Source organism: Opisthorchis viverrini (genome assembly GCF_000715545.1).
Source record: "Opisthorchis viverrini unplaced genomic scaffold opera_v5_287, whole genome shotgun sequence".
Taxonomy (NCBI): domain Eukaryota; kingdom Metazoa; phylum Platyhelminthes; class Trematoda; order Opisthorchiida; family Opisthorchiidae; genus Opisthorchis; species Opisthorchis viverrini.
The window spans coordinates 487,233-503,479 of NW_008751937.1; the positions used below are offsets into that span (position 1 = coordinate 487,233).

General features: G+C 45.2%; 2 protein-coding genes across 2 annotated transcripts; one reads left to right on the forward strand and one right to left on the reverse strand.

The window, feature by feature from the left end:
- Window positions 1-1,071: 1,071 nt before the first annotated feature.
- T265_09478 (hypothetical protein) lies at window positions 1,072-15,582 on the reverse strand (the record flags this gene model as incomplete). The annotated part of the gene is made up of 7 exons (XM_009175558.1): window positions 1,072-1,453; window positions 5,672-5,868; window positions 11,930-12,154; window positions 12,706-13,108; window positions 15,088-15,254; window positions 15,291-15,397; window positions 15,434-15,582. 7 exons carry the CDS (start codon window positions 15,580-15,582, stop codon window positions 1,370-1,372), a joined length of 1,332 nt encoding a protein of 443 aa, XP_009173822.1.
- On the forward strand, window positions 2,206-3,435 carry T265_09479 (hypothetical protein; the record flags this gene model as incomplete). The annotated part of the gene is made up of 1 exon (XM_009175559.1): window positions 2,206-3,435. One exon carries the CDS (start codon window positions 2,206-2,208, stop codon window positions 3,433-3,435), a length of 1,230 nt encoding a protein of 409 aa, XP_009173823.1.
- Window positions 15,583-16,247: the final 665 nt, after the last annotated feature.

Consider the following 16,247-nt stretch of genomic DNA (forward strand, 5'->3'; position numbering starts at 1 on the left):
CACGGCCATCTTCCATTGTGGTCTTTCTTAGGCCAATTGACCGTTAATCTGTCGAACAGAATAGTTCATCCATGTATAGGCATGCCTGGCTACGTGACACAAAGGAGAGCGCCGACCTCTGACAGGACACTTCAGCTCAACCGCGAAACTCTCCAAAGTTTCTGCCTGAGTGGAACCACGTCGCATCGATTCTCAGGGAATCGCGGTGGATAACGCCGAAGGTTGGTTGATTGCCTTGCAATGACCCACGATATGGGCGGAGAACGGAACCCAGACGGAATGACGAGTTGGACCTGCATTGTACGCAGTTATTACCCAATTTAAGCGCACAAGCTGCTGTCTCGCGGCGAAAAGTAGAGAAAAGTCTTCAACGAAGTAAAGTACATAGTCAAATGGCAGCTCAATTACCCACGAGAACATTCAGGCCGTCTCTGTTTGTGTACTAGTGGTTGATGGATTATATCCATTTGTGGGTGCCTGATGACCAGGCCCCGAAAGTAACACCGTAGGTTTAATATCGCCTTTGAATACCATTCAGAGAGAAGCACGAACCTATAGCAGCATAGGTGAAAAGCCTTTGAAATGAAATCTATTGAGAGAATGTAAGTCAACCGCATTGCCTAGATGGTCGAGACAAATAAAAAACTTCGGAAGACAAAACTAGGTAGTGGTTCGGAAACCAACGGTCTTCTGTTGTATTTCCATTCATACTACGAACGGCCGACATCCGAACCGTACCTACCCGCCAACAGACGCTTGTGCATACCAAGGAGCTGCACTCAAGCCCTTGGGCGCCGTCGCAAACCCGAGGAAGCAACAAAGCCTGTCGCAAGCAATCAGACGGCCTTACCTTGATGGCATAACGCTAAACACAGGCACCCGTTTATCAACGAGGTAAGACCACCACCGCCAAATCACCAATGTTTTAGCGTAATATCACAACTTTCGCAGTATGGCGTCATGAAAGTGTTATTCCGAGCTGCCGAATGACACACCGTCAAGGTTGTAATGGATGGCCTGCTGGTACAGTATCATCTGAGGAGAATGATGTTGTCTTCCTCAGGATGGCAATGTCGAGCGGGCAGTCATCATCCAAACGATGTGATTTATATTTTCAATCTTGAGATCATACTTTCTGAACTGTAAAAAAGTAGCCATCAGAATGAAGAGTTTCTGCATAGGATCTGATCGTCGTGAGGCATATATTACTCATAAATAGTGCATCATATGGCTCTTAAAGGACGGGTAATGTGTCCAACTGGCCCAATATGTAGAGATAGATAGAGATACAAAGGCGGGTCGATACGAGAAGAATGAGGTCCACCGGATCCCAACTTCAAATGTGGGCGTAGCGGCCAGGCGAACCAATTTAGTTCGTTTTCTTCGGAACGAACACAAAGTCACCGAGATAACGTTCTTCCACATTGGAATGATTGTTGCCACCACGATCATCCTAAATACAAAAGGAGCAGTATGAGTGATAGGAGAGAAAAAGGGAGATACAATATGAAATTCGGTTAAAATAAGGACAGATTGACCTCGATGAATAGCTAACACCAATGTTAAACTCCATTTAAAAGCAGATTGAAAAAACATACAGTACCTATTGGAAAATTCCGACCCACAAGACTGAAATGTTCTCCGATGAAAAAAGGAAAAGCGCAAAAAGTAATTTTTCTACGAGGAGGGTCGCAAGAAGGACGAGGTAGTGCAGTATTAGGAGTAAAGGGTTTGGGGGTAGGGGGTAAGGTGACAGATTCAAGGCTGACTTTACCTGCATAAGCGTACAGAGGACTCAGTACCTTACCCCGTACGCGACAAACATAAAATTTTTCATGGATTTCACTTGTGAGGTGGCAGTTTGGAACATCAGAACAATAATATCATTATTGTGGAGAAACTGACACATGAGCCACGGACTGCGGACACGAGCAGTTGCCTACAAAATGTTGCTTCTATAGCAAGTCTCAAAGTTGGATATCTGAGTCTGAACGCCATCCACAGAAGATCACGAAATGGAATAGAAACCTGAAGGACCGCTTGCAGCGGCGATAGTCATTCAAAACTAACCACATGACCACACCGCCTGCTAATGACAGCAACATAGCTGGGTGCCACGTGATCACCTCTAGATGATCAATAAAAGGGTTGAAAAGTTATCGACGAAATAGCTTACTAACACAGAAGGGAGAAGAGGCATTGGACATGGATGAATCGACATTTTGCACTCAACACTGTCTAACATGTATAAAAGCAGGCTGTGTGGAAGCCACGGAGCAGTGCACGGTCGCGCGGTGCCCCAACGAATGTGGTGCTCAAATGCATCGATGTAAAATGGACGAACATGTCGAACTAATTTGTCCAAGAACCAAGACTTTCTGCATAAACAGGACAAATGGGTGTCAGGCTAGGATGGAACGACAGAAATTGTCTCAGCACCTGATCGTCTGTCCAGCTAGTGTAATCTATTGCGCTATCAGGTGTTGCATACGACCGAAAGATTATGGTGTGCGGGAAGAAACAACTCATATACATGTCGGAAGCAAACGCAATGTGAGCCCCTTTGTCCCACCGTTTTCACCGGCACCTCAAATTTCCTGCAATGTGGATGGAGATCATCGATCGGAATATTTAAAGGAGCCTCAAGAAAGAGAAAAGGAACTGGAGGCATTCAAAGAAGCTCCATTGACAGATAAACTAGCAACTTTACAGTTTGTAGATAGGTGTTCTTCCGTTCTGGACACAGATGGACCGACTCAGTATAGGTGTGGTAAGGTGGTACCCAGATCGAACTATCAGTCTCACCAACAGTTTCATCACGATGTCCTAACACAACTGGATATAATGATAGAACAAAAGTGCCCGTTGTATGCTTATGGTTGTCCATTTATCGTCAACAGACTCAGACCAAACCACCATATAGGAAGACTTTCATACAGTCCGACACTGAATCGTTTTGTCATCGGACAGTATGACTTCGTGAAGACACCCATTACCATTGACAAAGCTTTTGAAAAGGAATCGTCAGCGAACAAATCGAATGGGTGGCCCAGATCTGGGTTTCCAGATAACCTACCAATAGAACTAGTGGATTATTTGACGCGATTCCTAGACGACATGACGTTGGTGTGCTTGAATCAAGTTTCGTGTCGGTTAAACGAAATCACACGAAGCGCAATAGCCAACCGACTGATTGTAACTCCGAAATGGCATCGGGTTATTTACAGACCAAGTGGTACGGCAAGCTGGAGGGTCAAGAAACTGAAGTGGGCGCTTCCAGAACGAACACCATCTGTGACGCGCTGGTGTTACGGGCAGGCCAGCGCTGAGATGGCTAGACACCTGGACCACTGTCCGTACAATATTCGAGCACAACATAGTAACAGATTCGTGGTACAAGCTGGTGAACATCCAAAAGTTCAGCCTTTGCAATAAATATCACTCGTTACCATTGATCTCATGTGGTCGTGTGTGGATTATCAGGGTTACTCGGGAACGGTGCGATTTCAAAACTGATGGAAGCGAAAATACTGAAGGATGGGAGGGGCCAGGTTGACAGTGTCGAAATCTACCTGATTTAGCGAATTCATCTGAGATAAATAAGTGACATGTAATCGTTTTACCGCTATTGTAGTTGACAGATGGGAAGTAAAACGGAAGATGGAATTGGAAAGTTACAGAGAAACTCATTGTCCAAAGGAAACAGGTAAGCACTTTGGTCAAAATAAAAGCAGTGTTCAACACTGCTTTTTTAAACACCTAAGTATAAAGAAAAGAACGGAAGTGGACTAGAACGAGGTGCCTAAGCCTTTAGACCACGTGAGATGGGTTTGGGGTCCACGTCATAAAACCAGTCGCATTCCCAACAAATGTCGATCCTGATGGGGACCTGGCACGGGATAAATATTGGCCTCCCGAGTCATCGGTTAACGAAACCCCCACTGCCGAAACCAGTCCCACTTGTTCATGAACCAGACTATCAGCAACTAAGCGGAGGACCTTCAGAGCTCCAAGCCATGCAAACCAAATGGCTGCCTTGGAAAATTATGTTCCATGCTACACCACTCATGAGTAGCCAGGTAATGCCACATTAGCACAAGACAATCGCAGCTGGGAAACCCGAAGGTCAGGAGATTGTCACGTCATTTTCGGTAGGCAATCAACTGATTGCCTTTCCTGTCTCATTTTATTCATTAGGTTGGGTCGACAAAAATTTAGGTCGGTTGATTTTACTGACCGTGCTTGTTCGCTGAATTTTCCGTGACCCAAACTGGTAATGGAAATAAGACAGGGATTTGGATCGGCTGTCCACCTACTAAATTCTCCATGGTAGCAACTGTTTTATCATTGGTAACACATGAGACATGCCTCAAAGCAGGTAAGGAAGTGAAGCCTAAGTCACACGAGTAATTAAAGCAATCAATTATTTTTCGCGAGAAATTGACGATCTCCCAAAGTCTTTCCAATCAATCAAATCAATCAATCTGGGCAATCAAATTGCCCAGCTCAGCGAACAAGCCAACGACCACCAAAGCCTTTCCTCCTGAAGAGTTGAATACAACGGTCACACTCTTCCTTAGGGTCGGTTTTGTGTCCTCCCATATGAATGAGCCTTAAAAGTGACATTCAGTGCAGTCAGCTGTGAAATAAACGAATTTTCTTCTCGAGTGACCAGATACAAACAGCCGCGATGTCAGTGTGCGGAATTTTGAGTTGTCCATTGTGGCGCTCATGCAAAACCTCAGATATTTCCTTATACCAACGGTTACAAAGAGCAATCAATGTGATCACTGTTGAATCAGTAGATACTGTCTCTTTGGTTTTCGGCTGAAACTTGTGCTTGCAGGTTGAATACACGGATATGGGCGCCATCCAATAAATGAATGGTATCATTTGGGGTACAGTCACGGTTGTGTATCAAGAAGTCTGAATTCGACTCTAACCAAGGTCTAACCAGTTTACAGTATACATGCTGTCGTTCCAGGTATATAGGCTTGATCAGCAAAATATCAATCCAGTATATAGTGGCTTATCATCATACCTACTGGACACTGAGTTTCAGGATGAGGAAACCGCCCCAGCACGGAGCTTTCAACTCTGGAGTTACATACGACTCCCACATCGTCTTGGGTTCGAATCCCCAGACGGTCAGCGGTATGCACCACTAGTGAGCTCTATTAAAGGTGAAGCTCTAGTCCCCCAGGTTTGAAATTCACTAGAATGGTTTCTCCGAGAAAGAAAGGAGACTATACAAATGACAGTGGAGTTAATACAGATTCTACAATTCCCACAGTCAGCTACAAATAAACTCTGCTTTAACACGCGAATATGAAATAGACGAGAGAAATGTCAGACTGCCATTTTGTTGATTTGTATCAGGTTCCAAAAATGTTCACATCAACAACGTCGATAAAAGTGAGTTATTGGGTGCACTAATTAACTGGCGTAGAACAAATTACTTTGCAGGGATGTGAAAGTCTCCTACGACAATTGTTTATGGTACGACTGCAGTCGAGTGGTGCGTAGATAAGCACCTAAAAAAATGTGTTCGCACCCCCCATCTATGAGCCATTTATTAGTGTCCTCGGGGGTAGTTCATACACAAAGGCGGTGGCTGCAAACGGGAACATCACGTGATATTGGGTTTTCGAACCCTCATACATACACTTACCTCAATCTCACTGTTTAACTCTTCCACCTGGTCATCATCCGTGTCATACTCGTCTGACATGATTGCACTGGCGAAACGCGATTGCTTTCCCAAGGAGCCAATTGGAGGTGACTCCGGTGGGTCGGGGCCTTCGACCTGCTGACCATCCAGTATTCCTGCGAACAACTTGTCAATGTCCTCGTCACTCATTTTTGGTACTTGAATGAAAAAAGACGTCTATGGGCTAAGAACAATAGCATCATCATCATCAAGGACAGCAACATCAGTGTTGCCACTGATGCTTCACTACCGTACAACCATAAGGTTTGTCTAGTTATATATATAATTGTATTAAAAGCCCCACAGAGAAGAGAAGAGAAAAAGAGTGGGTGAGGGAGGGGACCTGGTGCTGGACTAAGTCAAGCATACTGAGGTGCCTACACCTCCAACCGCTCAATCAGACAATCTGGAAAGAAACTGACAGCAAGAACGACCAATAGCCCAATTGTCTGAAGTCATCAAAGACCATAGGTAGTTTAGCAGCCGGTGTCTCAGTCGTCTCATGGAATCAACAACAGCTCGAGATAACTATCTTACCGATCCCGAACTCTGTGGTTCGAACACAACCTCAGGATCTCAACTATTTCTGCCCATGCTTCGGCAAACTGACAGTATCTCAGCCCGCGTGCACCGTACGAGCTGCAGCACGGCAGCTATGCAACGAAAAGGCGATATAATTGGCCGATTCCGACACGAAAAACTTGTTCTTGCGGAACAAGCGTGGACTCAACAACACAAAACAGGTTCGCGTTTCACGTTGAGCAAGCAGGACGGCTTTGAGCAAGAACCTAAATGTGACCATAGAATTCTGATGTACAGTAACATTCATGGAGGCTTCGTTGGTAAAGTGTCTGGTCAGTGCACGGAAGATCGTTGGTTCAAGTTGTTATCTGGGTAAGGTGCCTCACCCAGCAATCCCCACTAAAAAATTGAGCCACCTTAGAAGACGCTTATTACTACGGTACTCCTCCCGTAAGGCAAACACCACTGTCCAGGAAACCGTATCAAAGGTGCAGGCTTTTGTCCACTGCAAGCCTTGTTCAAGTTGCCGAGTAGACTAACCAAATCGTTCGAGCGTCAACACAATCGTCTGCTCAAACGTGACACTTCAAGTGCGTCCAGCGTGCGCTGGTGAAGTCGTGATATTGATGTCCGGAGTTCAAAGCCCAGGACGACCGACGACCATTCGTTCGTTCAGCTGTAGCACCCTTTCGGTGCCTAACTGCCATGCCACCCGAAGGAAGCACGAGGGCTCGGATACTGCCAGGTCGCCCAAGCCTAGACAGGGGAAGTCGAGTGGCAGATGTCGGGTTCGAACCACGGACCTTCCGGTCGGTAAACTCAGGTCTGACTCGTAGCCATCTCGCCTCCCGACCGAGGATAGGTACTACTGGTGGGCTCTAATAAGGGTGGGACTCGAAACCAGTGCTTCCCCGCTTGGGCGTAGATTCGCCAGAATAATTGTTCCAGGACAGGTTCGAACAGGTCTCTATTTCCTGATAATCGTTAAAAGAGTAATCATCTCCCCGCAAAGATAGACGTATCCCAATCCTAGGGATTTGGTTCCAACTTGCTTTATTTCCAAAGGGCGTAGAAATAAAGCAAACAATGGACCAGTTGACACCAGACCAACTGAGATGCGTGTGACATCACGCTGCATCGTGGCTTTCACTTTCGCTGTTGTGCTCAGTCCCTCGTCTTGTTACTTTTCAAAGTGCCTTTTCACCTGACACCAATTTCATAACCGTTCGCTTCAGTTTGTCCACAAACGCAAAACAGACAAAAACATACCAATTTAAGAACTCTTGAGACGACCAGCGGAGAAACAAAGTCCAAAGGTCATGTTGAAGTAATAAAACTCACGAGACTCCTCGGAATTAATGTGTTTCATCAAGCACGTCCACCCAGTGTCAACTCACACAAATTACAACTCAAAGCATGAATAAGCTGTTCCATACTACTAGGTGAAGTATCAGTAGGCTTTGAGAACACACGTCTAGATTTTGTCCAGAACCAAGATAGTGCAAACACTCGACAAGTGACTAGGATGTACATCGAGACTTCACGAAGTACACTCATTTGCAAACTGACCTGGTTTTAATGGGAGACTCAGCTTAATCCTGACTGAACTAAGGAGTTTTGAGCAACTTTGAGTGAAGTGTGTTCTGTCTAAAATATATACTCAAACTTGGTGAAATACACTCATTTACATATCAATTTGGTTTTGATCGGAGACTCATCTGGAACCCAGCTGAATCTTACGCTAGTGACGTTCTTAAGAAAAGCAAAACCACTCGTGCGTTATCGAAGAGTTCTCAGCAACCTTATGAGTAGTGTGTCACGTTCATACTTTGACATATCAATTGGTTTTGATCGGAGACTCATCTGGAACCCAGCTGAATCTTACGCTAGTGACGTTCTTAAGAAAAGAAAAACCACTCGTGCGTTATCGAAGAGTTCTCAGCAACCTTATGAGTAGTGTGTCACGTTCATACTTTGAACAATCTAAGTCACAAGGCTGTGAGCCAAGTGGGGTGCCAACCGAATGGTCTCCTGAAAGCCGCTCACGCTGTCAAAATGGACATCGTAGGATTGCTTCAAGCATCTGTCAGCCTTTCCATGCTCGTTGGCAGGCGTTGGTGAGATAGATTAGTATCCGTGTCATCATGCTGATATTGCTAGCATTGTAACGGTGTACACTACTGATGGGGCATGCGAGTAGTTTGTGATTTGATGTCCAAGCTCCGCCCCACATCTCATGGGAGATGAAGTTTATTACGGAAATTGTGGAAGTCCTTTGCAGGGTTCGTTTACTATTGTGTAATAGTCAATGAATATCCATGAAAGTTCAACAGGACGCGCGAGAATTTTTTTTGAAGAAAGTGTGCACAAGAGATGTTCACTTCTCTGTCCAATGACTTGTAACTGCTTAGTTCGTGTCTGCTAATAAATGACTTCGCAGCGAATGGCTTTCCTCCTTTCGCCTGCAGTAATAAGTGGACTGTACAGCCGAATCAGTCAACTGAACTAATCAAGCAGGTTGGAAGCCAAACAACTTAGGGTTCAGCCACCCCGATATCTTGGGACAATGAAATTAAGTAGTTATAAGTCAATTAGTAGAGGTTCGGTTATTCGAACCGCCGGTTGGAAGTTTGGAAGAATGAGTAGGTCCCAATAAATACAACCATCCTTTAAAGCTGGCGCTATGCAGCGTAGTAACCACAGCTTCTATCTATTAAAGGACATCTTCTGTGGAACGCGCGAAGCAACAGTTACTCAGCTATTCAAGGTGTCGTTAGACGAAGCTACTTTTTTCCAGTTTTATCATTAGGGTAATAGTACCAGCCCATCTTAGTCAACCATAAACGCAATCCAGATTCACCACATCAAGCTTCCGGGTAGCGTCAATGGAGGTAGGGAGACACTCACCAGTATGAAAATCGCGTGGGGAATCGATTCATCCTTCGTTAGTGGTTGCTTTTGTAAGTACGTTATCGGGCGGCACAAAACAGAATAGCCACCTATCAATGGCTTTGGGGCAACTCCACAGAAATTATTCCGAGGCTTTGGGATCAGACATTGAACTCGATAAAGCTTAGTGGTTAAGGTACGAACTTACTGACCAGAAGATCCGTGGTTCGAATCCAATTTTCGCCTCTCGAATGCTCCTGTCTAGGCTTGGGAGTTTCCTTCGAGTTGCACTACAATGGGGTGCCGAAAGGGTGTTCCACCTCAATGATTATTAACTACGGTTGGGAACAGGATGAAACGTCGTGCTGTTTTCAACAGGAATGTTAGTTAGCTATTGGTGAACGACGGCTCGAAAGCCGTGGAGTGCATGAACTCCGAATTGTTTTCAGTTACTGAAATCAACATCCGAGGTAGGAGTGGAATTCCCGCACAGAGTGCGAATACAAGTGAAAGACATTTTGCTGAGATCGTGCGTCAATCCCGTTTTTCGAAGGAGCCCGTCATTTGTGCTTGTATAAGAGACCACTGTTTGAAAACTTCAAAAGCTGCTCAGATAACCATCAGACATAAGATAACGCCATGTGGATCACATGATCGGAAACTCATTCAATGAGCTCAGGTCCCAGGGACCGTTATTGCCAAGATGTTCCTGTGACGGAAAGTCATATGATGGTGGCCTGACGCAACCCCCATACTAACTGGAATTGGTGTTTAGATTGATTAACTCTACGAAAACTATGGAACTTATTATGGTGTGAGGATTTTTCGGTCTGATGAAGGCCAACTCCCAGTTCAGTAGGCTGGAGGCCGGAACACGTGGCAAATGGTTCTGCAAAAACTGAAATACCGAAGTATTCTCTGACCCATAATTTGCCCAATGAGCTTTACATAAGAAACCCAGAAGTGGTCCAGTTTGGGTATTGGCCTCATAGCAAAACATCCCAACCTCAGTACAAGCGTGGCGATTGAACAACAGTTCTGTTGTGGATAATACTTATGACTGGCTATCTAGGCGTCTCATCCCAAGAAACACCCAGGAGTGGCGGAAATGCCCAGCAACATCACCACTACCAGAGACAGAAACATCAGTGTGGACACTAATGCTTTACTGTCGTACAACCACAAAAGTTATCTGACTATATTTAAAACCTCAAAGTGGAAAAAGTGGGCGAGGTAGGGGCCTGGTGCCGGTCCAGCACAAGCATTTTGAGGTGACCACACCACCAAGCGATCGATCATACATTTGTGAAACTGACAGCACGAACGCCAGTTACATCGAATAACCACAGTTTCATGAAATGTCTCCACTCCAGGGCAGGATGAGGGCATCATGGAATGCACCTTGACTCTTTTTAATCCCTTCCACACCTTTCTGCTAAGCCATATATTATCCACCTCGTGGTCTACGCCATTCTAAAGGAACAGGGAGAACAAAATTCGTTTCGGCAGACGATGCTTCGGCATACGCAGCACATGCCCGAGAAACCGCAGTTAGTATTGCTGGGTGTTTTCGGCGACTGAAGTGCCCAGAGCACAACCAAATACCTATTTTCTAATTACCACATTAGGAATCCGTTGACTTCATCCGACACTAGCAACGCTTCTGAAAAATCGATGGTGAAGAACCCGACGACGCCTCAAATTATCTATCGCACCCACCGTGAGGAAAGAATCGCTGTGACCCTACAGAACAGAGGAATCCACGTCTGATAGTCGGGCGACGGGATTCGGCCAAACCGCGTTCAATCAGGTACAAGAGACGGAATTACCGCTTTCGCTAACAAATATCAGAGACAAAAACTTAAAAACGGGTCTGTTTGATTAGTTCGGTTGGACAGTTGAGATGACCTCAGAAGACTAATCACTTCGGAACTCCCCTCTGCTCCCTCGATAGGAGGAAGGCAATGCCATTGAGTGCTCCCTAAGCATCACTTTAGAATCCTAATCACAAATGCCGAAATCCCAAGGGTCTCGGAAAGCTGCTGAAACCGAAACCAAGAGAGTTAAAACCACACAAATGAGCTCTGTATACGGTTGGCTAAACATAGCCATCAAATTACCTCCGGGAATTTTTTTTAAAAATAGACAGACTAGAGTAATGCAGTCCAACAGAAGCCCCTTGAAGAATTAATTCGCTTCTTCGGCAAAGGGAACGGTCTGACTATCCCACATCGTGGAAGAACTTGGCGATTGAGGTCGGTTGGAGGGAAGAGGTTTTTAAACAATCGGTAGTGCCTCGTCACAATCTAAATCATTCGACTTCAACGTCCTTTCGGTGTCCAACTGCCATGCCACTCGAGAGAAGCAAGAAGGTCGAGATACTGCCAGGCTGCCCAAGCCTAGACAAGAGCAGTCAAGATGCTTAGGTTGGGTTCGAACCACGGACATTGCGGTCAGTAATTTCGCGCCTTAACTACTGAGCCATCTCGGATCCAAGCGAGGAAAAAATATCAAGGAGTTAGGCTTTGGCTGGGCAGATCGAGAACCCCTAGGGGAGAACTATGTTTACTTCGCACGGCCGTGTTCCACCGACGTCGACTTTCAGATTAACTTGATTTGACGGACAAAACCATACCAGGCGAACACGTCAGGCGCTGCACAGAGGACAATCAAGCCGTTTAGTATAAGTCAGGCGAGGCTAAATAAGAAGAGTACGACAAACGCCTAGCCATTCTCGCACCAAAAAATCCCCGTTACACATATCACTACGCGATGAAAGTTTTGTCACGGTGAAAATTCAAAACTTACCAAACTGTTTAATAAAAACAGCTTCGGATGTATCCAAATCCTCTGAACCTTCGCGCTGTCGCTGTGGTGGATTAAGAAACGAATCGGATAGAAATCCTTCCGTATTTGCATCCGAGAACAGGTGTGGGTTAGCTGCTGCTGCTGCGGCGATGATTGGCTCATAGAATTCGGCCTCCGCAGCTGCCCGTTCGCTAGCAGACTCGAGAGGATTCCGGTCGAATTCAGCTTCGATGTACTCCAGAATAGGTTTGATCGTGGTCCAAAGACGAGTGCCCACCCGGTGATGAATGAGGACAGGCGCAATGAGGCATAAGTTCAAAAGCCCGTAGGAAATTATCAGACCAGGTAGATAGTTGCTAATCCAAATGATCATCAGACTAGAGGTGCTTGTGATAAGAAAGAACTGTCCACGGACATGCGGTCAGTAATTTCGCGCCTTAACTACTGAGCCATCTCGGATCCAAGCGAGGAAAAAATATCAAGGAGTTAGGCTTTGGCTGGGCAGATCGAGAACCCCTAGGGGAGAACTATGTTTACTTCGCACGGCCGTGTTCCACCGACGTCGACTTTCAGATTAACTTGATTTGACGGACAAAACCATACCAGGCGAACACGTCAGGCGCTGCACAGAGGACAATCAAGCCGTTTAGTATAAGTCAGGCGAGGCTAAATAAGAAGAGTACGACAAACGCCTAGCCATTCTCGCACCAAAAAATCCCCGTTACACATATCACTACGCGATGAAAGTTTTGTCCCGGTGAAAATTCAAAACTTACCAAACTGTTTAATAAAAACAGCTTCGGATGTATCCAAATCCTCTGAACCTTCGCGCTGTCGCTGTGGTGGATTAAGAAACGAATCGGATAGAAATCCTTCCGTATTTGCATCCGAGAACAGGTGTGGGTTAGCTGCTGCTGCTGCGGCGATGATTGGCTCATAGAATTCGGCCTCCGCAGCTGCCCGTTCGCTAGCAGACTCGAGAGGATTCCGGTCGAATTCAGCTTCGATGTACTCCAGAATAGGTTTGATCGTGGTCCAAAGACGAGTGCCCACCCGGTGATGAATGAGGACAGGCGCAATGAGGCATAAGTTCAAAAGCCCGTAGGAAATTATCAGACCAGGTAGATAGTTGCTAATCCAAATGATCATCAGACTAGAGGTGCTTGTGATAAGAAAGAACTGTGAAAAAGGAGAAAGACGGAACCAAGATTAGGTGAAAACGCGGAAACGGGGCTGGGAGCTTGCATACACGTAGTACTTAGGAGGGACATGAGAACAAAATTGTTGAGTGTTTACTCATATGACAGTCATGTGATTATTCAAGTGAGCTAGATATATCAACATACGGATTCCTTAGATATGCTGTATAGCAGTAAATGAGTGAGTAGTAGTCACTGTAGTGTGATCAGTGTAGTATGTTCTCTGAAACCTAATAAACCTACTGTCACTGCTCACACTGTTTCCGGAGTTGAGGGTATCCCGCAGAAACATCATTACGTTATTTTCCTCCTTTCTACCGTTCTGTCTTCAGATTTCGTCAACCTGGACTGGCCTAGAGCATCCTCTGCCCAAAGAAATTGTGTGACAATAGGAACTGAGGATAGAGTGAGGAGAATAGGTCGCCAGGTAGCCGAGAAGTTTCGCGACCGTGATTGAAGGAGAGGTGGCGCTCTATCCTGTCTAACTCAGAGTAGATCACACTGGTGATCAGCAGCTTTTGGCCGACCGGTTCTAACCACTAGCCGGTAGGTTGCGGTTTCGAAACTCCCTACTAAAGTTTCGTGAGGTGCACACTGCTGATGAATCCCAATGAGGATGAAACAGCTGTACAATGATTCTCGGTTTCCAGCATAGGCTGGTTCCACTTACAGAGTAAATTCTCTGTGGACGACAGGAAGTGCCAACATTACGCTTCCACACGATTCCCTCAGCAATTACAGTATACAACAATTCTGAACCCATTGGTATAAGATTCTTGAGTAAGGGTTACCCTTGTTTTAAAACCCCGACTATACTAAAGAACGTCAAAAGCGTCCGAACAACTATTTTATCGATTCACAATGGAATCATCGTGAAGCCCATTTTTTGGGCTTCAGATAGGTCAGGTTCAGATGAAGATATTCTTTGTCAAACACGTCCAGACAATTTCTTTGCTTTGTCAGCTGATTTCATGCTGTGCTGAAATAGGTTTCTACTGAAAAGACACATGGATCAGATATTTCCTGGCCCAAAATGATTGGCAAATAATTGGTATTTGATAACGCTGCCTCCGAATGCAGTTTAGTCATAGGGCCTGGTTGCCGTAGAGACCAAACGGTACTTCTTGATGAGCGAAGTCCACGTCAGCAGTGATAGAGGAAAACTAAACCACCACCAGGAGTTGTGCGCCAGTGAGGTGACATCGTGTAGCTTTGTTGGTCCTCAAAACTGCCAAGTGCGCTTCCATATGCCTTGGGTTCTATGGTATCAAGTATTCTTTCAATATAGCGAAATAAGCAGGACCTAAGAAGGCGTTCTGTCAGAATGGTTGTTGCTGACTTGCAGCTGCATTTGCACTTTGTTTGACTTTCGGAATAATGTAGAGAACGCCTCTTCAACTGTCTTTCATTCATCGCTTAGACTCTTGTAGCTGTCGAGGTCACTGGAATGGACGAAGAGTGCCTTTGTAAATTCGAAGCATTTAGATCTGAATTGAAATACTCAGATGCTGCTCGTTATTTCCTTCAAAGTTGTGGTATTGAGAGCATAAACCACACACTATGGAGGCGCTCTAATAGCAAACTTATGAGTCTCATTCACGACGAAGCAGATAGTACACTGCAGTTGTGTAATTGCAAAGTCTTAGGCCCACCATGAATACCGCAGTGTGGGACAATTATGTGACTACTCACCCGTAGTCATAATCCTAACAACTTCAAGACATGGGATGAGTCAAGTAGAAACCATTTGTGTGGTTGAACGTCTCTGGAACAATCGCCCCCAGGATAGCCCATTTTGATAAGCCAGAGTATTCATCATTAGTCCCACCAAAGGGTAGGCAACCGTAGTCTCAACCCCGAAAATTGAAGGGAAGTTTTTTTTTAAAACGATCGACAAGTCATCTGGACAAAAGCAGTGACAGAAGGCGAAAAAGACAAAAAGAAAACAGATACACTCACAAGAAGTGGTCGTTTCCTTCGACATGGCGCCAGACTATTAATAATGGACATGATATAGTACAGTAGGCGTGCAACCCAAAGACTGAGTTCCTCAACCGACAAAATATGTCCCTCTTGCAAAGAAGAGGCGATAAACTCCGCGAAACTGTCAGGTGAACGGTTCGGATCTACAAACCAATGAGAATGTTACGTTACAATATTACCATCGATCAGATATACAAGCCAATTCCGCATCAGATCGCATATCACGTACACGGAGAGCAGAATACAGACCACAAACAGGCAGCTCTGGTTGGCCAGCACAATCGCCCTGAAGAAATTCGGGTACGCTACATATTTGTCTTACCAGAACACCAAGTGCACCGCGATGTTGAAAAAGAGACTTGCTAGTACTCGTTCCCATATTAGCAACCCTTGAATACGTAGAATCAAAAACTCCCAGCGGTTGAGCACAGCATGAACATCCGTGTAGAATTTGTTCGGAACGCCAGACATAATGGGAATAATCTGAGATCCGACTTTATGGAAAAGGTCAGTTTTCGTCAACAGATCACTGAAAGGAGGAAGAAATTCACATTCAGATTTTAAGCAGCTTAAGTATAACCGCAAGCAGTTGGATGAAACAGGGATGTCCGGAAGAGAACACAAAAAAGAGCTAACTAGAGAAGTAAACTACATTCAGAGCGCCTGTTTCGGTATGCCTGTTTTGCAGTGCGCTTGAACGAACTGCATATGCATATGGATTTATGGAGGTGACAAAACGGATCAATTCTGCAAGAGGGCCGGTCACCAATGAGGTTCCAGTAAACAAATCAGATATGTTCAACAGTAACCTCAAAGGGAAACTTCAAACAAATTATCTACGATCTACTCCAGATCGACTGTCTTCTTTGAAGGTGTGACTGGAACTAGAAAAAAACAGACACGAAACCTTCCCCTTCTACCCAAACTTGTCGAACGGGAATCACTGGTCTAAGGCGGCTGACCTTCAAACCACACATTCGTGGACACGTTTACGCGGTCAAACTCGGTTTATTACCATTCATTTTCACAGACCTGACAATCACGTAATGGACATATAATGGACACATGACAACTGACGAAGCAAGAACAGTGCGGTTTCTTGTGTTTTTAATGCATGTTCAATTAAAATCGTTGGT